This window comes from Sinohyriopsis cumingii, chromosome 3 (genome assembly GCF_028554795.1).
Source record: "Sinohyriopsis cumingii isolate HCF-2022 chromosome 3, ASM2855479v2, whole genome shotgun sequence".
Lineage (NCBI taxonomy): Eukaryota > Metazoa > Mollusca > Bivalvia > Unionida > Unionidae > Sinohyriopsis > Sinohyriopsis cumingii.
The window spans coordinates 151752301-151779722 of NC_142963.1; the positions used below are offsets into that span (position 1 = coordinate 151752301).

General features: G+C 34.7%; 1 protein-coding gene across 7 annotated transcripts in view; it reads right to left on the reverse strand.

The window, feature by feature from the left end:
- The window catches only part of LOC149804163 (uncharacterized), a 182664-nt gene extending 156035 nt beyond the window's left edge, over positions 1 to 26629 (reverse strand). For all 7 annotated transcript variants that reach the window (XM_089954135.1, XM_089954139.1, XM_089954138.1 and 4 more), the window contains exons 1-4: positions 26531 to 26629; positions 14976 to 15282; positions 12569 to 12777; positions 9573 to 9659 (exon numbers count right to left, since the gene is read on the reverse strand). In XM_089954135.1, the coding sequence (XP_089810261.1) occupies positions 9573 to 9659; positions 12569 to 12777; positions 14976 to 15226 (547 nt within the window). In that variant the 5' untranslated portion in view covers positions 15227 to 15282; positions 26531 to 26629. The remainder of the gene's footprint in view (positions 1 to 9572; positions 9660 to 12568; positions 12778 to 14975; positions 15283 to 26530) is intronic.
- Between the last annotated feature and the right edge of the window lie 793 nt (positions 26630 to 27422).

The following is a 27422-nucleotide window of genomic DNA, read 5'->3' on the forward strand; positions in this document are numbered from 1 at the left end:
GAGTCTCACTATAAGATGTCATACCATATAATTTAATATACAGTGTTTAAATGAGGGAGTACTGTATCATGCACTTCATTATAAGGTGTTCTCACTATAATATGGTATACTTTATGCCTCCCATAGGCAAGTGTTATATGGAGTGAATAATGTATCATGCACTTCATTATAAGGTATTGTCACTATAAGGTGATATACTTTATGACTACCATGTTACAATGAGGGAGTACTGTATCATGCACTTAGTTACAAGTCAGTACACTCTACAGTTTTCATGGACAGTATTATAATAATGGAATACTGTATTATGTACTTCATTATAGAGCTGTTTCATTATAAGGCAGTATACTTTCTGGCTCCCATGGACAAAGTTATATTGAGGGAGTGCTGTAGTGATTTTGTGTTATACAATAATCATCCTATTCAATATTTCAAGGTAGAATGAATCAATAAGTTTTCTTTGAAAACCATCTCAAACAATATGCTTATGAACATTCATATTACAATAGCTACATATTGTAACATTCTTACTACAATAGCTACCTGTTCTAACAGTCTTATTACAATAACTACCTATTCTAAATTTCTTTATACAATAGCTACCTATTCTAAATTATTATAATAGCTACCTATTCTAAATTTCTTATTACAATAGTTAATGATTCTAAATTTCTTATTACAATAGTTACCTATTCTAAATTTCTTATTTACAATAGCTACCTATTCTAAAATTCTTATTACAATAGCTACCTATTCTAAAATTCTTATTACAATAGCTACCTGTTCTAAAATTCAAAATGTTAGAGAGATAGCACTAACTTACTAATTACAGTAAGAGTGAAATTGTTTTAGTCAAATACGACAACTAATTGTTAAAGAGTGGAATGACCCAGTCTACTCTTAGTATGGGTATGGTAAACTGGTATTAGTTTCCATGTTATGTTTGGGGTGATAAAGGAAGAGGAAGAGGTCAATAAGGATGAGGATAGATGACAATTATGGAGTAGGTAATCTGTGCATCTGACATGGTATAAAAGTGTAAAGTATAAGACACCAACATACCTATAGCCAAAGAAAATCCTGCATTTTAATTTAGTGTGTGACTTTGTGGTAAACTCATAAGCTATTCTCCCCTTTTCTCAAACTTGCAATATAATCAAATCTGGCAAGAAACAGCTATAAAAAAGTGAATATTTGCAGTTTTCAAAGTATAGAAAATGAATAAATGTATATATTATTTTTAATTTCATTTTCTTTAATAGTATTTTTTTAATTAGCACATTTCTTGTCAACATATTTAAAACTATCATGATTTTTAATACAGTATAACCTGTAAAAACTGTAATCCATTGAAACTTCAAACATGGAAGATTATTGAAAAAAATAATTTTGTTTCTTTGGCATAAGTCTAAAGTTTCACTATTTCTCAAAATCATAAGTTGTAAAAATTCAAACATTGGAATATGCATAACTCTTGGATTTTATTTAGTCAGTTGACAAAACGTGAATATTATGTCTTAATTAATAAATTACACAGGAGAGATCTTGCATGTTAATGCAGCTTCACTAAAATCAATCAGAATGGGGGGCCCCAAGTGGCCAAGTGGTCTAAAGCGCTCTCTGTTGCGGATCACTGCCATCGCACCGCTGTCTGCGTGGGTTCGAGTCTCGGATTTGGCCAATGTGGGTATGTGAGGAAGCTTGCCAGTAGCTTCTCGTGGGTCGGTGGTTCTTTCCGGGGTTTTCCCCGAGTTCTTCCTCCACCATTAATACTGGCCGTCATGTATAGCCTATTGTGTGCTGGAAAATGGCGTTAAACCTACAACAACAACACCAATCAGAATAGATAGTCCTGCTCAATGTACAGTGTAACAGCTGATGACTGTAATGATAAAACTTATTTGTTTTGAAACCACCTTAACTTGCTTGTAAGTTGAGTTGAATGAAAATGTATAGACCCAGATCTGCCATTGCATAATGCACCAGTAGATCTGGGTCTATGCAGTTTGTTAGAAGCAATCAACAGAACAAGCAACATAGACCCTGATCTTCCAGAGAATTATATGACAGCAGATTGGGGTCTATATTGTTTGAAGATGGACTTGACTTATAAACAAGTATACATGATACATTAGAGCAAACTCTATGGATTCTAAACCTTTACTGCTGTTCCTACAAATGTAAACAATCATTATTAATGTACCAAGTTACAAGATGGTCAGGGATCAATAAAACCAGTTGATTGAGAATGACAAACTTTAATTTCTTAAATTTACTAAGCATCAAAACAGGCACTTCTTCCCTATTCATTATAAAATATCTTAAACTTAACTGAATTATGAATATTAATGCTTCCATTGATAAACCCTTTCAGTAGCATATGTCATAATCAAGATTCTGTTGACTGTACTAACCAATATTTAATCTGGCTACAAAACAGTGTACACAAAGCAGTTTATTTACAAAAAGAATACACCATTTGGTGATGTAATGATAGAGTTGACATTTCAACAAAGGATCTATAACAGCCTTCAAAAGCTGCTTGGGAAATCCATTGTTTGAAATATGCTTCAGATATGGAAACAGGTATGCATGGAAACAATGACAACAGCAGACCAATAAATAAATCAGAGTTTATGTGAATAACTTGTTATTCATGCTATTAAAAAGATTTATTTATTTATTTATTTATTTATTTATTTATTTGGGAGCTACTAGAGGTAGATAAAACATAAGTGTCTCTTTTTTCTAAATTTTTATTTTTGAAAATTTCTGCTATCAAAATGCAGTCTTTCTTGTAAGTCAAAAAATGTCACATACCAAATTATTTTTAAATGCTGCAATTTTTACAGGTTTTACCATAAAGTGAAAATGTATGTGATAATTGTTTCTGTAAAAGACAAACCATGTGATAAAATGTACACATTATGCATCTACATAAAAATAATATACACATATAACAGACAATAGTTTAACATCAGGCATGATACATTTTGGGGGAAAATTGCTTTTCCAGCAACACTGGAACAACCCTAACCACCGGAAAGTAGAATGTAAGAGTTGTATGAAGTAATGCTCACTTAATTCATATATTCTTCCTGAAAACAGCATAATAGAAGGAATGGACTGTAAATAATATCAAATGAAATTACTTTGAGTAAATATGAACTATGATTCTGCACAATGAAATAATAGAAGGAATGGAATATAAATAATATCAAATGAAATTACTTTGAGTAAATATAAACTATGATTCTGCACAATGAAATAATAGAAGGAATGGAATGTAAATAATATCAAATGAAATTACTTTGAGTAAATATGAACTATGATTCCACACAATGAAATAATAGAAGGAATGGAATATAAATAATATCAAATGAAATTACTTTGAGTAAATATAAACTATGATTCTGTACAATGAAATAATAGAAGGAATGGAATATAAATAATATCAAATGAAATTACTTTGAGTAAATATGAACTATGATTCCACACAATGAAATAATAGAAGGAATGGAATATAAATAATATCAAATGAAATTACTTTGAGTAAATATGAACTATGATTCCACACAATGAAATAATAGAAGGAATGGAATATAAATAATATCAAATGAAATTACTTTGAGTAAATATAAACTAAGATTCTGCACAATGAAATAATAGAAGGAATGGAATGTAAATAATATCAAATGAAATTACTTTGAGTAAATATAAACTATGATTCCACACAATGAAATAATAGAAGGAATGGAATGTAAATAATATCAAATGAAATTACTTTGAGTAAATATAAACTATGATTCCACACAATGAAATAATAGAAGGAATGGAATGTAAATAATATCAAATGAAATTAATTTGAGTAAATATAAACTATGATTCCACACAATGAAATAATAGAAGGAATGGAATGTAAATAATATCAAATGAAATTACTTTGAGTAAATATAAACTATGATTCCACACAATGAAATAATAGAAGGAATGGAATATAAATAATATCAAATGAAATTACTTTGAGTAAATATAAACTATGATTCCACACAATGAAATAATAGAAGGAATGGAATGTAAATAATATCAAATGAAATTACTTTGAGTAAATATAAACTAAGATTCTGCACAATGAAATAATAGAAGGAATGGAATGTAAATAATATCAAATGAAATTACTTTGAGTAAATATAAACTATGATTCTGCACAATGAAATAATAGAAGGAATGGAATGTAAATAATATCAAATGAAATTACTTTGAGTAAATATAAACTATGATTCCACACAATGAAATAATAGAAGGAATGGAATGTAAATAATATCAAATGAAATTACTTTGAGTAAATATAAACTATGATTCCACACAATGAAATAATAGAAGGAATGGAATGTAAATAATATCAAATGAAATTACTTTGAGTAAATATAAACTATGATTCCACACAATGAAATAATAGAAGGAATGGAATATAAATAATATCAAATGAAATTACTTTGAGTAAATATGAACTATGATTCCACACAATGAAATAATAGAAGGAATGTAATATAAATAATATCAAATGAAATTACTTTGAGTAAATATGAACTATGATTCCACACAATGAAGAATAAATGAAAATGCACACTTTTAGATGAATATTTTATTTTTTATAAATAATATATCATTCTAAATTAATACAAATGATTATACATTGAAACAGACAAGTTTTAGAAAGTGCAAAAAGTCATCTTTGATCAAAGAGAAAGAGAAAAACAGCGAGAGAAACACAAAGAAACAGAGACAGGGCACATTTTTATACAGTTGTTTTTCGTTCTGTTTTCCTTAAGACATTTCAATAACACATGTTGCTAAATGATACAGAGAGTATAGGACCAAAGTGTCAGTCTGATAAATTTGTCAACCAGTAGGAGGTGTGCCCATTATCAGATGGATATATCCGTAATAAATATATGCCCAAGTTTTGCAAACAAAATGAGGTAGGAGTAACATTAAGCATGGGCGTATCAGATAAATATGGTATTTAGTGCAGATATAGCGACAATAATTGATACCATTTTCAATTAGTGACATTATTTGGTTTTTGTATCCATGTAGAAACTATATGCCTACCATATACACTTGCTTATAAGTCAACTCCAACCTCCGACAACATAAACCCTCATCTACTAATGCATAATGTGCAAGCAGATCAGGGTCTATCTTGTTTGTTATACTGATTACTTTTTCGAAACTGTACAGATCCCAATCTGCAACCACATTATGAGACAGCAGATCTGTGTTTGCGCAATTTGCAGTTAGACTTGACGAAGAGGCATGAACATATGGTATGCACTTCAAGGAATATTTTTGATCTATATTTACAGAAGGAACATACAATTTTCCTGAAACCCCCCCCCAAAAAACAATGTTACTACACAAGAACGATACCAACAAGAAAATGATTTAAATCTTATGTTTTAAGGGGGGGGGGCAACTCTGATACATCTTACTAAGGTGTCATCTCATTGGAAAACTAGATCAGAACACAGCCTCTGGACCAATATTTTGAAGGAATACACAGACATCCCATACACAATATCAATTGAAAGAAAAGATGTAACATTAATTATAGCCTCATAAACAAAATTTGAGGATAATGATTAATGAGTGGTCAATTATCAAGATTGAAAATACAGTATTTCTATAACAATTATTTTGTGTGTGTGTGTGTGTGTGTGTGTGATTTAGATTTTTAACATAGCTTTAACAATTTTTTAGTCATATCGCTACGATTTCTGCAGTGTGCCAGTCTGTAGTGATGTCTAGCACTGGGGCATCATTCCGCAGACATGAAGCATGATGTCCCACCCAGTCACATTATACTGACACCAGGCTGACCAGTCCTAATACTAACCTCTTAATGCTGACCACCAAATGAGGCAGCTTCCAGTACAATTTTTATAAGTCTTTGGTATGACTCGGTCGGGGTTTGAACCCATGACCTGCCACATCTGAGGCAGATGCTCTAACCACTAGGCCACCAGAGTGGTCAACAATTATTGCAGCTGGATGTAAGAACTGCACTAAGTAGATCATATGACTTACAAGTGGGATGTAAGTAAGTCACATGATGATTGGCAATACACAACTGGGCAAAACAACCTTTACTACATAGCTAAAATGCAAATATAATTTGCAACCAAAATACAATAAAAACCTCTCAAAACAAAAATCTCATGGGAGAAAGTAAAAGTTTTTGTTTTATGGGTGTTTTGGTTTACTGCATTTTTCAACATTCACCTAAATATTAGACGCAATTAATTATGTTCCCTTAGTTATAACAATGGGTTTATTGATTAATTCCGAATTTATGTTTTATTAATATACTAATCTTGTTTCTTATGATAGTCATACTGCACACTTAAGTGTTTACACTTAATTTGTTTCAACACATGCATTTGTACTTTTATGTAAATTTACATGACTTGACATCATGTTACTAGCCAGTCAATATAACAAAACTAATTTAAAAGCCAGTTAATTGAGAATTATTTAGTATTGGACTTCGGATGATCTGCAAATAAACATATAGTAATCTTCTTTGAATTGCGTTGGCACTGTATTCCAATTAAGTCTGAAAGCTGTCATTTTGACCAGGTGTACAAATTACTGATTCACCTAATGTTTACATAATCTGTGTCAGTTCATGTGTAAGCCTTTTTTTACTTCATGTATAAATTCGCTTAACCAAGATTTCATAACTGATACAATCATGCTTCAATTAAATAAAAAAGAATACAATTATGCAGATGGGTCATTACTGATAAATAAAATGGCAACTTTGATCATCTAGTAAATTAAATGGTTTATGGGGGAATATGGATGACTAGATCTGGCTCAAAATTTAGAAGAATCGTATCATTTTGTATGTTCACATTCGAACTCCTTATGCATCATGTTACGACATACAATAATGACTTTAGTTTAAAAAAATTATTTGCAGGTCAGTAATGAACACAAGCTTTTCTACTTCCAGTTCAAGTTGATTGGTATTACTCATGTTTTTTCATGTTGTGTTATGTATATTTAATATGTATTGATGTAGATCACTATGCATGGAAACAAGCTGTGACATAGATATTTCCCAATAACCTTAGGTGGATACAGATTACAATACATGGGAATAAGCTGTGATATAGATATGTATCAATAACCTTGCATGGACGTAGATCACTATGCATGGGAATAAGCTGTGACATAGATATGTCCCAATAACCTTGCATGGACGTAGATCACTATGCATGGGAATAAGCTGTGATATAGATATGTATCAATAAATTTGCATAGACACAGATATACAACTGCACAGACTTACATCTCTATGCAGGTATTTATATATTAACTATGTACTACGTGATATTATTACCAAAAATGGCACTGATTGGAGAAGGAATTATGTCTGGATTCTGGCTCTGTGAAACCTCAACTAATTCAAAAAGAATACTATTAATGTAATGTAAATAATGTAATGTAAATAATGTGTGTGTGTGTGTATGTGATTGGATTTTTAATGCAGCTTTAAAAAATTTCAGTCATATTGCTACGATGTCTGCAATGTGACAGTTTATAGTGATGTCTAGCACTGGGGCATCATGCCGCAGACATGTAGCATGATGTCCCACCCAGTCACATTGCCATGACACCAGGCCAACCAGTCCTAACACTAACCTCTTAATGCTGAGTGCCAAGCGAGGCAACTGTTAGCACCATTTTTATAAGTCTTTGGTATAACTTGGCCAGGGATCGAATGCACGACCTCCCATATCTGAGGTGGACACTCATGTAATTGATGTAATATAAATAATGTAATTAATGTAATATAAATAATGTAATATAATTAATGTAATGTAATTAATGAAATATAATTAATGTAATGTAATTAATGTAATAATTAATGTAATGTAATTAATGTAATATACATAATGTAATATAATTAATGTGATATAATTAATATAATGCAATTAATGAAATATAATTAATGTAATAATTAATGTATAAAAGGTGAGACAAATATTTTCAAAGACCTTTGTTTTTTACTTTTCTACAAATAACAGTTTCCATCCAATATTATCACACCCTCATTCAAGAAAGAGAATGATGAAGGTTATCAAAAACAAACAAAATATAAATTAAAATCCGAATTTTATTAACAAAATAAATAATATGACAAACATTGATAGATGTTGTTTGTTGTTTTGAAAGGTAATACAAAATGTAGTAATTGTGTTAGCTAATGTCAATCCAATTAATAATTGAAATTATATACTGTTTACACAAAACTAGAGAGATTGGCAATGTACCACAAACAAGTTATGAATGATGCAGTCATAATATAGCAACAATGGCAGGCAATAAACAGTCACTCCTATAGCTTATAATATACAGTGTTCTGATGATATGTGTATGGACTACACCATTTGATCACTTATGTAGTGGATGTCAATTGCTTCCTTGTGCTCATATAGTATGACTGAGTCAGGCATTGACTGTTTGAACCATTTCAGAGTTTGGTATATATAAAACAGCTACAGCACCGCATGTAAAAGGCATGACTGAAATTGTATATTGTGCAATATCTCAAATTGGTAGCACATTCATGAAATTGTTCAGGTACAATATGTTTTCAGAATGATTCTTCAAAATATTAGCATGAATCACTTTATATATATATATATATATATATATATATATATATATATATATATATATATATATATATATATATATATATATATATATAAAATGAAATGCCAACTGAAAATTTATATTTTTATCAAGTAAAATGCATAACTATATGTAATATATTGGCATTTAAACTTACTGCTAGCTGTCTGGAATATAGTAATGCAAGCTCATATCCAGTTTTGAAAACAACATTCATCAGCAGTTTTGAAAACAACATTCATCAGCAGTTTTGAAAACAACATTCATCAGCAGTTCTGAAAACAACATTCATCAGCAGTTGAGAAAATAACTTTAGTTTTCTCTTCATGCAACAACAAATTTTTAAGGAAGAATCTGAAAGAATTAGTTATACAGATACTTTAAAAGTTTTCTAATATAAAAATTTCATGGATTCTTTTCATTTCAAATACATAGGTTTACAGCTCTCATGTATATTCTCTTATAAGTTGAGCCCAACAACTAACTGCACAGACCCAGATCTGCCATCAAATAATGCACTAGCAGATCTGGGTCAGATCATTTTGTTAGGAGTAATCAGAAGGAACAAGCTGGAAAGCCCTGATCTACCAGTGCATTATATTACAGCAGTTCAGGGTCTGTCTTGTTTCCAGTTGGACTCAACTTTCAAGCAAGTATAGACATTAATTTTCCAAAGGCTGGTAGCTGTGAACATAGCTGATGATGACAAGTTGTTGAAAAGACTATGCTCAATTGCCAATACAGTAGGTTTTTCTACCAAAACAGCTAAGCTCTGTCTCGAAAAAAATTTAAATTTTTTTCTACAAACAAATATTTAAAAATGATGAGTATGGAAAGATCATGAAAACCGATTGGTGACATACCTCTAGGATCCACCATATCTCTTTTCCAAGTCGTTATTCCTTTAGAATCGAGGATAACAAACTGCCTCATTCTGCTGTTGTAGGCAACTTAAAAGACAAAGAAATAATTGGAACATGCCTTAATTTAAAAAATTTGTGTTGATTTTGTGGCTGCTATAAACAGTTTTTACAGAAATGATTCAAGATAGAAGCTAAGATTCATTCCCCATCCAAAACATATCAACAAATATAAGTAACAATTCTGATGTAATCTATTTTTAAAAAATTGAAGATTGATAATCTATTATTCCTTTAAAAATTAAACATATAAATTATTATTCCAGGATTAAGACAATTCAGATACTGAAAATTTGGAACTCAAAAAAGGAATAATGATAATAATAATAATAATAATAATAATAATAATAATAAATTTACTTTATTCTTGATGGACTCTTGAGCCAAAGGATAATCTCTCACAGGGTTGTGATGTATAAAAATGTACAGTATTCACATTTTAATCAATAAAATTCATTAAAAACATGGGATAAATATTATCAGAAAGTTGGGGTAATAAAATATGGCAGAGTCAACAAAAAATGTGTTTAAATGCAGCAAGGGAGTTGTACATGGTTTAATATCATTTTGAAAAATGTTCCATATATAAATGTCACTGTATGTATATCTCCTTATAAATGTTTCATTCTTGTATGTTGTTTCTTCTACTAATTGATCCAAACTGACTGCATGGATCCAGATATGCCTGCACATTATGCAACAACAGATCTGGGTCTATACAATCGGCCGTTGGACCCGATTTATAAGTGAGTATATATCATATGGTATGTCGAGTTTTTCAGTGCAATATTTGTGAAATTTGCACAGACCTTGCCATTGTGCTTGCTAAAGAAGACCCTGGCAGATGGCATATGTGAATGTGCTAAAGAAGACCCTGGCAGATGGCATATGTGTACATGCTAAAGAAGACCCTGGCAGATGGCATGTGTATGTGCTAAAGAAGACCCTGGCAAATGGTATATGTGTATGTGCTAAAGAAGACCCTGGCAAATGGCATATGTGTATGTGCTAAAGAAGACCCTGGCAAATGGCATATGTGTATGTGCTAAAGAAGACCCTGGCAGATGGCATATGGTACATGAAAAGTCCACCATTACATTTTTTGGAGTAAGAAAATGGGGTAGAAAAATCCATTGTTAATGACTTGTTTTTGTAAATAGTGTATAAAAGGCTCAGATGTTGATAGAAAACTTCCATTTATACTTAGATAGATAATCACACAGACAGCCACCTTAAATCCATGGTAGCTGACGACTATAAGCACTTCAACACTTTCATCCCCATTCTAACATGCTGCAATATAGCCAAAACTGCAATTTTCAGTGACACTACATCACAAGGAGGTGTCAGGGTCAGTGACATAACATGAAAAGGAGGTGTTGGGATCAGTGACAACATCACAAAGACTTAGGAGGCATCAGGATTAGTGACACTACATCACAAGGTGCCAGGGTCAGTGACATAACATCACAAGGAGGTGTCAGGATCAGTGACAACATCACAAGGAGGCGTCAGGATCAGTGACACTATACCACAAAGAGTTTGTGTCAAGTTCATTGACACTACATCTGAAAAAGGTGTCAGCACATTGACACTACATCACAAGGAGGTGTCCGGGTCAGTGACACTACATGATGAGGAGTATGTATCAGGGTCAGTGACACCACATTACAAGGTGTCAGGGTCAGTAACACTATACCACAAGGAGGTGTCAAGGTCAGTGACACAACATCACATGGAGAATGTGTCAAGTTCATTGACACTTCATCACAAAGAGGGGTCAGGATCAGTGACACTATAACACAAGGTGTCTGGATCAGTGAACAAGACACAAAGAGTATGTGTCAGGGTCAGTGACAAAAACATCACAAGGAGGTGTCAAGATCAGAGACACAACATCAAAAGGTGTCAGGGTCAGTGACACTATACCACAAGGAGTATGTGTCATGTTCATTGACACTACATAATAAGGCGGTGTCAGGATCAATGACACTACATCACAAGGAGGTGTCATTGGTTTATATTTTATGTTAGATCATCAAAAAATACCATTAACACTTTATAAAAATATTTTTTGCTACAATACAGTCACTGTAAAACAGTTGCTGTGAAAAAGTGCAACCTTGAAAATAGGTTACAGTCAACTAGTGGCAACTGTTTCCGGACCTGATGTTTTTTCTTCATATGTTTATAGAATGAAATATGGGATAAAATAAAATTATTTTATTACTTATTGGTAGTGGCTTTGGACATGTCCAATGAGTCATAAATTCACTTCCAACCGACCTCAGCAGTTCAATCTTTAACTTGATGTTTTTCAAATATCATGTGTGAAATTTTTAATGGGAATTACATACATAATAAAGCAATGTCTGGTATTTACTCTCGGTAAATTAGTAACAATATATATATATATATATATATATATATATATATATATATATATATATATATATATATATATATATATATATGATAACAATTCTTTATTTCAGACTACATCTAAATTAAAATATAGATCTAAAGTAAAAACATTGTAAACACATAAAAGGACATATATATCAAAAGTACAAGTATACTGATACATATTATGGGAAAATTAACACAAAAGTCAATACTGTAATCTGATTAATAATACAATGAAGTGAAACAAAAGTGGCTGGTGGAATGCCATCAAATCATGAAATCAAGGCAAGACAAAGTGAACATCAATTTATGGGTAGGTTTTGGTGAAATTACATACTCAAGGGAACAATTTTGCCCAAATTGCCTCTAAGCTTGTAGCCTGATACACTTAATCTTTAATTATTGACTTACATGTCTGACAGATTCTGCATATACATGTAACATATTGACCAATATGTATTAAACATAAAAGTTTATATAGAAGATAAGGAAGGAATCCAGAACACCAGAGACTAACCTCCACAAATTCTTACCTCCCATGATATCTGAGTTGGTTTTTGCATGTTCATAAGTGGCCCTGGGCTGAATGCCATATGGAATTGATGTGTACTGCTCTGAAATCTGAACAAGGGGTCCCTCACCACTGCCATATGACTCATCACTAGCAATAGACATCGCTGACTCACTCTTCTTCTGAGTTCTGCTCAGGCTCTCTTTGATCTTCTCAAACACTGGATCTGGCCTGTGTATATTATAACAATCAACAATCTGGCCAATGGATATTATAACAATCAATAATCTGGCCTATGGATATTATAACAATCAACAATTTGGCCTATGGATATTATAACAATCAACAATTTGGCCTATGGATATTATAACAATCAACAATTTGGCCAATGGATATTATAACAATCAATAATCTGGCCTATGGATATTATAACAATCAACAATTTGGCCTATGGATATTATAACAATCAACAATCTGGCCTATGAATATTATAACAATCAACAATCTGGCCTATGGATATTATAACAATCAACAATTTGGCCTATGGATATTATAACAATCAACAATTTGGCCAATGGATATTATAACAATCAATAATCTGGCCTATGGATATTATAACAATCAACAATCTGGCCTATGAATATTATAACAATCAACAAGCTGGCCTATGGATATTATAACAATCAACAAGCTGGTCTATGGATATTATAACAATTGACAATCTAGAAAATGGATATTGTAACAATCAACAATCTGGCTTATGGATATTATAACAATCAACGATCTGGCCAATGGATATAATAAGAATCAACAATCTGGTCAATGGATATTATAAGTGTGTGTGTGTGTGTGTGTGTGCTTTGGATTTTTAATGTAGCTTTAACAATTTTTCAGTCATATCGCTACAGTGTCTAGTATACATAAACATCCAAAATGTGTATTGGAAAGTGCATCTAGTATACATAAACATCCGAAATTTGTATTGGAAAGTGCATCTAGTATACATAAACATCCAAAATTTGTATTGGAAAGTACATCTAGTATACATAAACATCCAAAATTTGTATTGGAAAGTGCATCTAGTATACATAAACATCCAAAATGTGTATTGGAAAGTGCATCTAGCATACATAAACATCCAAAATTTGTATTGGAAAGTGCATCTAGTATACATAAACATTCAAAATTTGTATTGGAAAGTGCATCTAGCATACATAAACATCCAAAATTTGTATTGGAAAGTGCATCTAGCATACATAAACATCCAAAATTTGTATTGGAAAGTGCATCTAGTATACATAAACATTCAAAATTTGTATTGGAAAGTGCATCTAGCATACATAAACATCCAAAATTTGTATTGGAAAGTGCATCTAGCATACATAAACATCCAAAATTTGTATTGGAAAGTGCATCTAGTATACATAAACATTCAAAATTTGTATTGGAAAGTGCATCTAGCATACATAAACATCCAAAATTTGTATTGGAAAGTGCATCTAGTATACATAAACATCCAAAATTTGTATTGGAAAGTGCATCTAGTATACATAAACATTCAAAATTTGTATTGGAAAGTACATCTAGTATACATAAACATCCAAAATTTGTATTGGAAAGTGCATCTAGCATACATAAACATCCAAAATTTGTATTGGAAAGTGCATCTAGTATACATAAACATCCAAAATTTGTATTGGAAAGTGCATCTAGCATACATAAACATCCAAAATTTGTATTGGAAAGTGCATCTAGTATACATAAACATTCAAAATTTGTATTGGAAAGTACATCTAGTATACATAAACATCCAAAATTTGTATTGGAAAGTGCATCTAGCATACATAAACATCCAAAATTTGTATTGGAAAGTGCATCTAGCATACATAAACATCCAAAATTTGTATTGGAAAGTACATCTAGTATACATAAACATCCAAAATTTGTAAGCAAAATTAATAACATATCATAGAAAGATCTACATCTGAATTCATACATAGAGTCTCAACATGAAGTATTGTTTAAATGGATCAGATTCAATAATGTTCATGTGCAAAAGATTTTCAAAGACAAATATTAAAAATTTAGATATACTTGTGAATAATGAAACAGATGACATGTTTCTATATTGTCTGTTGTTGTGCTTCATTTCTTGTATGGGTAAACTATTATATCTGGTATATATTGCAGAATAGGTAAAGAAAGAAGCTAGAAAAGCCATTGGTTAAGGAGGATAAAAGTGATGGGAAAGTAAATCATGGAGCTAATCATGTTACCTTGGTTACTTCCATCTTTACTTACGTAGCAAGTTTGATCAATTTCAAATCAGTGGTTTAGGAGGATCGAGTAATGGGAAAGTAATACATGGAGATAAGTACATCAATTTGTTTACTTTCAACTTCAGCTATTTTAAATACTTTATATTTTACCTGACACCAAACTCATTGTCACTTCCTTCCTCCTCTTCCTCTCCAATTTCACTGAGACTGGATAGCTCATCGTAGCTGTCAGATGCATCTGAACCCAGATCTTGTGAGTCGGCATCAGACTCTGCAGCCCCAGGGATGTCTATAACCAGCTGGAGAGGATCCCCTGGAGGACCCTGGGACATGGGACCACCAGAGTGTACTTCAGCTCCTGCAGACATGCTGATGTTCTCTAGTATTGAGGTGACTGGCATATGAAATTCAGCATCATGTCCTTCACCTTTTGCTGTCTAAATCCAGTTATATTTTTCTGAAAGAGTTAAAATAATTTTTAAAATTAAGTATGTGCCTGTCAAGTTGCAAAAATGCACAACCAGGCATAAAAATGTGATATAAGTCTAAATTTTTGCAAATGGTTTTGAACACCTAGAAGACACACACAAAAACAACAATAACAGAAAAAAAGGCAATGAAAAAACAGAATACGAAATTCGAAAAATCTGCAAGAATGCAGTGTATTCCAAACTTTCACTCACTGTCTGTCTTTTTCTGTCTCTCATACACAAATACACATACATACAATGTGCATCATGAGTACCAGCTGAAATCAAACTTATTTCTTTTACCATTTTTTGGTCTAGTCCAATTTTACAATGTAAATTGGCTGCATATACCAACCACCTATTTAATGTAACCTGCGACTGACATTTGCCAGTGGCAAGGACCCTGACAGACCGCAACTGGCAGTTTTGTGGTTGTGGTGGTGGTGATGGGGAGTCCATTATCTTTCATATGACATTTGACATTACCTACAGTTTATTTATGCACATATATATCGACATAATCTCCTCCTTTCAGTTAAAACATATAACTCTAAATTTTGTATATAAAAACCACAAGTCCATATATCAACAACTATTATCAGGTCCTCTTAGCAGTTAATATACACAGGATGGACTTCACTAAAGGATTAACTGCAGTGTACAACTTTATTAAAGGATTAGATACAGTGTAAAGGTGCACACACTCAGGTTGTACTTTACTAAAGAATAAACTACAGTGTACACATGTTGGATTTTACTGAAGTATTAACTACAGTGTACACATTTGTAATTCACTAAAGGATTAACTACAGTGTACACATGTTGGATTTTACTAAAGGATTAACTACAGTATACACATGTTGTAATTCACTAAAGGATTAAGTACATCGTGTACAAAGGCTGTGGATATTTTGGTATTCGTCAAGTTTTGCTATTTGTCAAATTTTTCTATTTGTCTTGGAGCTATATTAGTATCTGTACCTTCTATTTTCCCACTGTATCAGCAGTAATGTCGCTGCTACAATCTACAGGGAGACAGTTCCCACTGTATCAGCAGTACTGTCGCTGCTACAATCTACAGGGAGACAGTTCCCACTGTATCAGCAGTACTGTCGCTGCTACAATCTACAGGGAGACAGTTCCCACTGTATCAGCAGTACTGTCGCTGCTACAATCTACAGGGAGACAGTTCCCACTGTATCAGCAGTACTGTCGCTGCTACAATCTACAGGGAGACAGTTCCCACTGTATCAGCAGTACTGTCGCTGCTACAATCTACAGGGAGACAGTTCCCACTGTATCAGCAGTAATGTCGCTGCTACAATCTACAGGGAGACAGTTCCCACTGTATCAGCAGTATTGTCTCTGCTACAATCTACAGGGAGACAGTTCCCACTGTATCAGCAGTAATGTCGCTGCTACAATCTACAGGGAGACAGTTCCCACTGTATCAGCAGTAATGTCACTGCTACAATCTACAGGGAGACAGTTCCCACTGTATCAGCAGTAATGTCACTGCTACAATCTACAGGGAGACAGTTCCCACTGTATCAGCAGTAATGTCGCTGCTACAATCTACAGGGAGACAGTTCCCACTGTATCAGCAGTAATGTCGCTGCTACAACCTACAGGGAGACAGTTCCCACTGTATCAGCAGTATTGTCGCTGCTACAATCTACAGGGAGACAGTTCCCACTGTATCAGCAGTAATGTCACTGCTACAATCTACAGGGAGACAGTTCCCACTGTATCAGCAGTAATGTCACTGCTACAATCTACAGGGAGACAGTTCCCACTGTATCAGCAGTAATGTCGCTGCTACAATCTACAGGGAGACAGTTCCCACTGTATCAGCAGTATTGTCGCTGCTACAATCTACAGGGAGACAGTTCCCACTGTATCAGCAGTATTGTCGCTGCTACAATCTACAGGGAGACAGCTCCCACTGTATCAGCAGTAATGTCGCTGCTACAATCTACAGGGAGACAGTTCCCACTGTATCAGCAGTAATGTCGCTGCTACAATCTACAGGGAGACAGTTCCCACTGTATCAGCAGTATTGTCGCTGCTACAATCTACAGGGAGACAGTTCCCACTGTATCAGCAGTAATGTCGCTGCTACAATCTACAGGGAGACAGTTCCCACTGTATCAGCAGTAATGTCACTGCTACAATCTACAGGGAGACAGTTCCCACTGTATCAGCAGTACTGTCACTGCTACAATCTACAGGGAGACAGTTCCCACTGTATCAGCAGTACTGTCGCTGCTACAATCTACAGGGAGACAGTTCCCACTGTATCAGCAGTAATGTCGCTGCTACAATCTACAGGGAGACAGTTCCCACTGTATCAGCAGTATTGTCTCTGCTACAATCTACAGGGAGACAGTTCCCACTGTATCAGCAGTAATGTCGCTGCTACAATCTACAGGGAGACAGTTCCCACTGTATCAGCAGTAATGTCACTGCTACAATCTACAGGGAGACAGTTCCCACTGTATCAGCAGTAATGTCGCTGCTACAATCTACAGGGAGACAGTTCCCACTGTATCAGCAGTAATGTCGCTGCTACAATCTACAGGGAGACAGTTCCCACTGTATCAGCAGTATTGTCGCTGCTACAATCTACAGGGAGACAGTTCCCACTGTATCAGCAGTATTGTCGCTGCTACAATCTACAGGGAGACAGTTCCCACTGTATCAGCAGTAATGTCGCTGCTACAATCTACAGGGAGACAGTTCCCACTGTATCAGCAGTAATATCGCTGCTACAATCTACAGGATACAGTTCCCACTGTATCAGCAGTAATGTCGCTGCTACAATCTACAGGGAGACAGTTCCCACTGTATCAGCAGTATTGTCGCTGCTACAATCTACAGGGAGACAGTTCCCACTGTATCAGCAGTAATGTCGCTGCTACAATCTACAGGGAGACAGTTCCCACTGTATCAGCAGTAATATCGCTGCTACAATCTACAGGGAGACAGTTCCCACTGTATCAGCAGTAATGTCGCTGCTACAATCTACAGGGAGACAGTTCCCACTGTATCAGCAGTATTGTCGCTGCTACAATCTACAGGGAGACAGTTCACACTGTATCAGCAGTACTGTCGCTACTACAATCTACAGGGAGACAGTTCCCACTGTATCAGCAGTACTGTCGCTACTACAATCTACAGGGAGACAGTTCCCACTGTATCAGCAGTAATGTCACTGCTACAATCTACAGGGAGACAGTTCCCACTGTATCAGCAGTACTGTCGCTACTACAATCTACAGATAGACAGTTCCCACTGTATCAGCAGTAATGTCGCTGCTACAATCTACAGGGAGACAGTTCCCACTGTATCAGCAGTAATGTCGCTGCTACAATCTACAGGGAGACAGTTCCCACTGTATCAGCAGTATTGTCTCTGCTACAATCTACAGGGAGACAGTTCCCACTGTATTAGCAGTACTGTCGCTGCTACAATCTACAGGGAGACAGTTCCCACTGTATCAGCAGTAATGTCACTGCTACAATCTACAGGGAGACAGTTCCCACTGTATCAGCAGTATTGTCTCTGCTACAATCTACAGGGAGACAGTTCCCACTGTATTAGCAGTACTGTCGCTGCTACAATCTACAGGGAGACAGTTCCCACTGTATCAGCAGCAATGTCGCTGCTACAATCTACAGGGAGACAGTTCCCACTGCATCAGCAGTACTGTCGCTGCTACAATCTACAGGGAGACAGTTCCCACTGTATCAGCAGTAATGTCGCTGCTACAATCTACAGGGAGACAGTTCCCACTGTATTAGCAGTTGCTGTTTCAATCTACAGGGAGACAGTTCTCACTGTATCAGCAGTAATGTCACTGCTACAATCTACAGGGAGACAGTTCTCACTGTATCAGCAGTACTGTCGCTGCTACAATCTACAGGGAGACAGTTCCCACTGTATCAGCAGTAATGTTGCTGCTACAATCTACAGGGAGACAGTTCCCACTGTATTAGCAGTCGCTGTTTCAATCTACAGGGAGACAGTTCCCACTGTATCAGCAGTACTGTCACTGCTACAATCTACAGGGAGACAGTTCCCACTGTATCAGCAGTACTGTCACTGCTACAATCTACAGGGAGACAGTTCCCACTGTATCAGCAGTAATGTCACTGCTACAATCTACAGGGAGACAGTTCCCACTGTATCAGCAGTACTGTCGCTGCTACAATCTACAGGGAGACAGTTCCCACTGTATTAGCAGTCGCTGTTTCAATCTACAGAGAGACAGTTCCCACTGTATCAGCAATCGCTGTTTCAATCTACAGGGAGACAGTTCCCACTGTATCAGCAGTCGCTGTTTCAATCTACAGGGAGACAGTTCCCACTGTATCAGCAGTCGCTGCTTCAATCTACAGGGAGACAGATCCCACTGTATCAGCAGTCGCTGTTTCAATCTAGAGGGAGACAGTTCCCACTGTATCAGCAGTCGCTACTTCACTCTACAGAGAAACAGTTCCCACTGTATCAGCAGTCGCTACTTCACTCTACAGAGAGACAGTTCCTACTGTATCAGCAGTCGCTGTTTCAATCTAGAGAGAGACAGTTCCCACTGTATCAGCAGTCGCTGTTTCAATCTACAGAAAGACAGTTCCCACTGTATCAGCAGTCGCTGCTACAACCTACAGGGAGACAGTTCCCTCACATTAAAGTACAGGCACAGGATGGACAGAATACCATAATACTTACTTTAAATCAGGTCCAACTGTAAACTGAATAGAGTCAAGTCTGCCACTGCATAACATACTGGTAGGTCTGGGTGTGTGCAGTTTACTAAGAGTAATCAGTAGAACATACAACACAGGCCATGATCTTCCTACACATTATGCAATAACAAATGATGGTGTATGTCATTTGCTGTCAGACCCAGATTAAGCATATACAAACAATATTTGTAAGAGTCTTCTGTGGGTTGTTGAGTTGTCTGTGGTTTGTAGAGTCATCTGCTGTCTTTCTACTAGTTACTCTTAACAATTAAAAATAATTATGACTTGGAGGTGCCAGTCTAGGGAAAGTAAAAAGTCAGTTAACAAGGAAATTTGTTTAAACAAATGGTTTATAATGAGTATATAGTGAAATCAATTCAACTTTAGCATATCATGTTCAATGGCCTAAAAGTAAATTGAGTAACAGTTGCTGCTTTTTTTATCTCAATATTTATTCAAAATGATAGAAATGTGTTCATGAAACACAGATGCCCCAAAACAAAAGTTTAGCATTGAAACAAGAGTCAACTGCCGTTTCATAATATCCAGGCATTTTCCGTCAGCCATATGTTGCTCCAGTTTTTTTATTAATGTGTCCATGACACCCGAGTTCCTCTGAAGCTGTCAAAATTTTGTTCCCATTTCAGGAAACAAGCTGTATATTCAGTGAATAGAATACCTGTAGATCTTGAATTTGCCTTCATGTACTACTTGCACTTTGAAGAGAAAATATCAACTTTCAAAATTACACTTTTCGAATCGTAATTGCTCTTTCATCAGTTACTGTTATTTATCTATTGGCCATTCCAATTACCTAACTACCTCTCTTAAATATGTACTACTGTTATTGCAGATGAGTTTTCAGGGGCTATCAGCTATCTCTTTGTTTGGACTTTTGCTGGAATGTCGGTAGAAAAAAATACTGATTTTGATGCTGATTTGTGGCTGCAGCAGATGTCAGACAAATTTGAATAATTTGACAAATATATCTTTTCCCCTGAATTGTTTTCCACTAGCATTTTTTAGAGGAAGTAAACTGAAATAACAGTCATATATAAACCACATGTCTCTGTATTAGTTTTGGAATATGTGTGATACAATTGTTTTTCATAGGAACCATGCAAATGGACTGCCTTATAGATGAAAATGTCTTATACTGAAGGATTCTATTTATAATGTTCCTTATTTATTTGACACATGGAAGAATACAGTTATTTCTGCTGCTGACATTCACTGTACTTTGTTAATTGCAGGGTTTTGGCAGATACTCAATAAAAACAATTAGCCATGAAAGGGCATGATGTCATGTGTTTTATTAGATACATCCTTCAGAAGTCCACATGATAACATATGATAGTAACCTGCAGAAATTTGCACTTATCCAACTGACTTGTGGGAGTTGGGTTTTTAATGATCCACCTGCAAATTCACTGATATCGGACTAGCAATAAGCTTGGGCAATGTTTTACCTGTCATAACGTGTGTTATTGCTATCCAATAGAACTGAACTCAGTTTAAATAACTCCAAAGACCTCACCTTAATTTGAACCTAGTTGGTACAAAATTTTTAATTTTGACAGTTTTGACTTTTACATACTACTTAAAACTGAAATGACACAATATCAAAAGTGAAGAGCCAAATTTGTTACCATTAATTATGACTACATGCAAGAAGTATTATGACAATATTGAATAAACTATCTTGAAAGCTGTTTAACTGATGATGATTTAAAAAGAAAATTAATAACTTTATACAAAAGTTTAAAAGACACTACAAATATTCCCTGCTGCAATTTAACTAATTCAAGAAGAACTTGGAACAAAATCTACTGGATACCCATTTCTCAAAAGGATATTTACCAACAAAATCTACTGGATACCCATTTCTCAAAAGGATATTTACCAAGAATGGAATCTTTATAGCTATGACTATTAATCAAAAATGGCAAATCATCAAAAAACAAAACAAACAAAGCTGACACTTTTTGTTAAATTGCATTTTTTTAAAACAGTTGTTTCAGTTGCTTCATAGTGCATTAATGTCAACATGATATATCACTGAACAAATCAAGATCACACATCTAAGTCTGTATTCTTGTACTGAAGAAGAATAGTCAACCTCACTGGACTCAACAAGGATAATCAGCTTTACACAAGACAAAACAAGATATTGGGGACAACCATTTAGTTTTTAGGGGGCAAGTCAGGACAATGTCACACAAAATAACTGCAATCAGCTGTCCTACAAAAACATACTGGCACAGCAGGCCAACAGACAAGACACAGCAACAGAATTGACCTAAATGAAGATAATACACGTATTAGCAAAATATTTATATATTTGTGAATAAAATGGTGCAAAAGAGATATCCTGCTTCCCGCTGAAAATGTTTTCTAAATAGGCATGTGTATTTTGCTGAGTTTACTTTAAGGAGTTTTACTAAAACTTTACTGTTTAATACTGGATAATTTATCACTTGCAAACAGATGCAATAGCTTGAAATCTCAACTCATGTCTTCTACATTTAACTTGCATTTTGTACGTACATGAGCATTAAATTCAAGCCTTTATTCTGAAGTGGCAATTTGCAAAAATAAGCTGAAAGTCAAGAGGAATATATTTCAAATTTAAAAAGCTGTTCTCAGGATTTAATTATAGGAACTAGTTTTCTCTGGAACCCAATGCAGTTTGTACCCTGCACTAGGTCTGACCAAATAAAAGACCACATTTCTAACAATTAGATGATTCAGTTCTTTCAAATATTAAAATTTTCAAACACACCTTCCTGACCTTGATGCCATGATTGTGTTTTTAATTTACACCCATTGAGATATCGATTGCAAGGTTCTTCGTACAAGACTAAGTGATTATTCATTGCATGCCACAAGCAAACACGCATCGTCTTTACCATCTAGTTTTCTTTCAACTATTTTAAATTTCTGCTTCATGCCTGGTTATGATAACATTTCTCTAGAGAGTAGGTGACATTTGTTTACCTGTGTCACACACTGGATCCCATGACTGCTTAATCCTGTATAAAAAATAGACTCTTCCATAACTTCAAGACCAACATGGCAGATTATGTGTACACAGACCATGCTTTTGCATCATGTATTTAATTAGTGTCATGCTCTGTATGTTGACATAGTGTTAAATCATTCATGTGAAAAATTAATTCTGTAATTTTAGCTAAATTATGTGATGCTCATGTGACAATTTACTAATCTACATGCATGGATATCATTTGCAATACTGAGCTTAATGAACTATAGTTTCATCTAAATGCATGCATGCAAGGATGTTGGATCAGTCTACATTTGAGAAAGGGTGAAAAATACAAGAATGAGTCAATTTTCTAATCAGCTGCATGGAGCCATAAAAGAATCTGGTCGAAAAGTAAAAAAGTACTAACTCTGCACACACAAACTGATTCATTTGTCCAAAAATAGAAGGGCACTCTATATCAGTAAAGAAACATCCAAGTCACTTAGATTTAGAAGGTGTGGGATTAACTTGAGATACAGTGATCACTTTTGAGTTTAAACATATACCGTATATACTCGCATATAAGCCCGTTCACATATAAGCCAACCCCCCCCAAACTGAATCGGTAAAACTGTTATAAAGTGCATGACCCGCGTATAAGCCGACCCATAATTTCTAGACTATCAGTACGTCACAAGATGCACAAACTGAGTTCTGAATACGTTTATTTAGGCAAATCACATTATTAAATAAAATGAAAGTAAGAAAGCTAATTTATATGTTGAAATAAAACAATTCTAAAGTGTTAGGTCTTAATGGAAATTTAATTAATCCTCATTCTAGAATCATGAATTATAAAAGTTCTATTACTTTTAGAATCCTTCAAAATCTGGCTCTGTATCAGACTCGCCAAACAGTTCACGAAACTCGGCTTCTGTTATGGGCATGCTTTCATCATATACGTCATCACTGTCATCATGGTCATCCAATAGTGTGTCGTTCTCCTTCTCGCTCTCCTCGTCATTGTCAGATTAAAATATAGCATCATCCTCTGTTCCATCCATGGAATTGCTGATACAGCACTTCCTGAATGATTTTGCAATCATTTCCGATGGAATTGAGTCCCATGCTTCTTTTACCCACTTGGCGACCAAATCGATGTCCAGCCTCATTAAATTCCCGCCTTTTGTCATTTTCACAGCCCTTGAACAAACCCATTATGCCCACATCTTTTGTAACTTGTCCTTAAAAGGTTTGTTAAGGCAGACATCAAGAGGTTGTAACACTGACATTAAACCTCCTGGTATCACAGCAAGTGTTGTTTTCATTTTCTTTGCTGCCTTTTTTACTTCATCAGTCTTGTGTGCACGAAACATATCCCATACAAGCATTGAAGGTTTCCAAAGAATTGCACCTGGTCTCTTGTATATAGTGGTAGTATACTATTTATATACCTTATCTTCTAATTATTTCCATGTGTGGTTGGTTATCAATTTGTATTTGATAATTATTTATCACTGTTGTTTATTTGTGTGTTTTTTTTAAACTACCGGTAGTGTGATTCAATTGATCAAAATATGATTGGTTTCAGCATGGACATTATTCAAGTATTGTGACAGTTTATAACTTTGAGCAGAAACCATGTCCACTACCAGATCTCATTAAACAATACATCTGAGAGTCGGCATGTATTAGTAAAGTCATTGGCATTGTGCAACAAAACAAACCTATTATTACCAAGGCATTTACCACAGATTAAGCATATGGTAGCTGTTGTACAACACTCTACTGCTAACAAACCACTTTGCTTTACAAACAACTAAACAACAGTAGTATATAAACTGTGGCTGCCGATTACTTCTAAAACACCTGTCAAAGAAATCCCACAAATTATATTGTTTACAATTATTCATGCTGACTCATATATTGCCCTGTTATTCACCCTTCCTAAGCGTGCGTGCAACAAATCCCTATGGAGCCTCTCGCTATTGTTCCTTTAAGACTATCGTACATGTATTTCTACTCTCAATCAAAATGTTTGTCGTATATACCTTCAGTATCATAATTCTTTTATTTTTTTACGTAGATTCTTTTCATATTTACACTGAAATAAGCTAGCATGCATTTGTACGATACCGTAGAGTTTAATGATTACTGATTAGCTGAGGGTTAAATACTTGACTGGAGATTACTAATATGGCGGTTCTTTTGGAAAATACATGTACCACCATGGCTCAAATAACACGTATGGCTGCATTTTCTGGTGGATGGACATCTGTCAAATAGACGTCAAGTACGTTAACACATGTTTTTCATTTGTTACCCTACCACTTAAGTTAGAAAAAAAATATTTGTTTCACTTCACGACAGCACAAATCTTATGAGCCATGTGGCATCATTAGGCATGTGATCTCATCTTCGGCGATCGACAGAAACAATAAATACTGGAAATTGTGGGAAAAAAGCGTTAAAAATGTCAGACTTGAACCTTGGTCTGCAGATAAGCTGACCCCTCCCTTCTTCCAGGTCTTATTTTTTTCCTAAATTTTTCGGCTTATATGAGAGTATATACGCTATGTTTAGTCTTGGGTTTGTTTGAAGCTTTGAAACATTTAAGAGAGTTTATTAATTTTCACTGAAATTTAGGCAAAACTGTACTTTTATTCACAGCGTATGTAAATATGATCAAGTATGCACATTTATTCAAATTAAATATTAATTGGTGATCAAAAACCCAATAGCAATAGAGGTTAACCAAAGTCTTTTCAACCTTGAATGATCTGCATCTAAAATATCATCCAAACATTTCTGGACAAAAATTATTGATTTGCTATGGAAGTTTACAATGTTAGCCATTTACTAAACTGGGTCAAGAAAAAATTATCTTGGGCCTAGCAAAGCAAATAATAGGGTATTAAAAAAAATTGTTTACAACATGTATTGCTTTCATTGTGACATCATAGAACAAGACAATACATTCGGTTTGTACTGGATCACACCTTTCGGTTGACCTCATCCAAAAATGTCCACGTAATTTAACATTGATTATTTCTTATGTACTTCTTGGGTCTCATAAAAAATAACCTTCCAAAGAACTATGTATGTACGAGGACCCAAATAAAGTGAATAATTGTGATTCAAAGGAACGAGATATCAAAATTTTAAAAAATTACAGTTATTACTGTAATAGTTCGTTCTGAACACCTACAAGACCTGTATGACTTTTACTATGGTCAGTTCTAAATATACAAACTGAAAAAGGCCCGGTTACAGCTATAATTTCATTTGCCGTTTCTTTCTGTTTTTGATTGGTTAGTATATGTGTGCTGGGTTGTCAATCATACCAAAGAGTGTTGAATGTTAAAAATCAAGACTTTGCCCCACTAATAAACTTCTCAAACTTTCCCGCCCCATACCCCCTCCCCGTTCTGATCTGATCAGGTGCAAAATAAGTCCTCAGAGTGTGATTTTAATTTCATGTAAGAATTCTTAAGTATTTACCTCTAGAAAACACGAACGTGAAGCAAGTCAAAGACTATTTAAGGTAGTTTAGAGTTGAAATTGCACATTCACCTTGTACATCCCCCAGGAAAGGAGAACCTGTCGTCCATGTTGTTTATAGCTAGCAACAGCACCCGCGACACCTATCAGGAGATTCTATAACTAAGGGAAACTATTTCGTTAGACGAAGCAGGAATCAATTTTGAAGTTGTTTCCCCTGGACCGTATACCCTTACCACTGTACCGACTGATGCCAGATGAAAAGATGACGTGGAGAAGATGTAAAAGTATCTTTGTAAAAATTCGAGGGTTTTTTCTTCACATTCTTGGAAATAGTTATATCATGGGAAGCAGCAGAGAGGGTGAACAGACCACATGCTTTAAAGTCCATTTATGAAAAATAAAACTTTATATTAAGAAAAAAAAAAAGAAAAATATAAAGTCAATAACGTCAAACCGAAGCCTCAAACTGACCGAGAGTTTCTCTAATTGGGTTAGCTCATTTTGTTACTTCATCTTTGTCGTTCGTGTTTTTCTAAATTGTTATGTCTGATTTTGTTTACCCACCCGGACGCTCATTTTTGGTCGCACCCTCTCTGCTGCTGTATGGGTGTGGAGTAATTAAACCATTATTATATCAATAATGGAATATCGCACAGCTAGATTAGCTCGAGAGCGACTAGAGTCAATTAAAATATATATCTCTGTTCGTGATGCTGTCCAGCAGCAACTACAAGCGCGTCAGGAGTCTCAGGTGGAGTTTGCAGAAGGTACACAAAAGTTATTTAAACCAATTGTCGAACCAACCATGAAAATTGTTACAGCAACTGAGGCGGCTCAAAAAGCACTGGAAATATTACCTGTTGATATTGTTGGTCAGCTTCGAACAGCT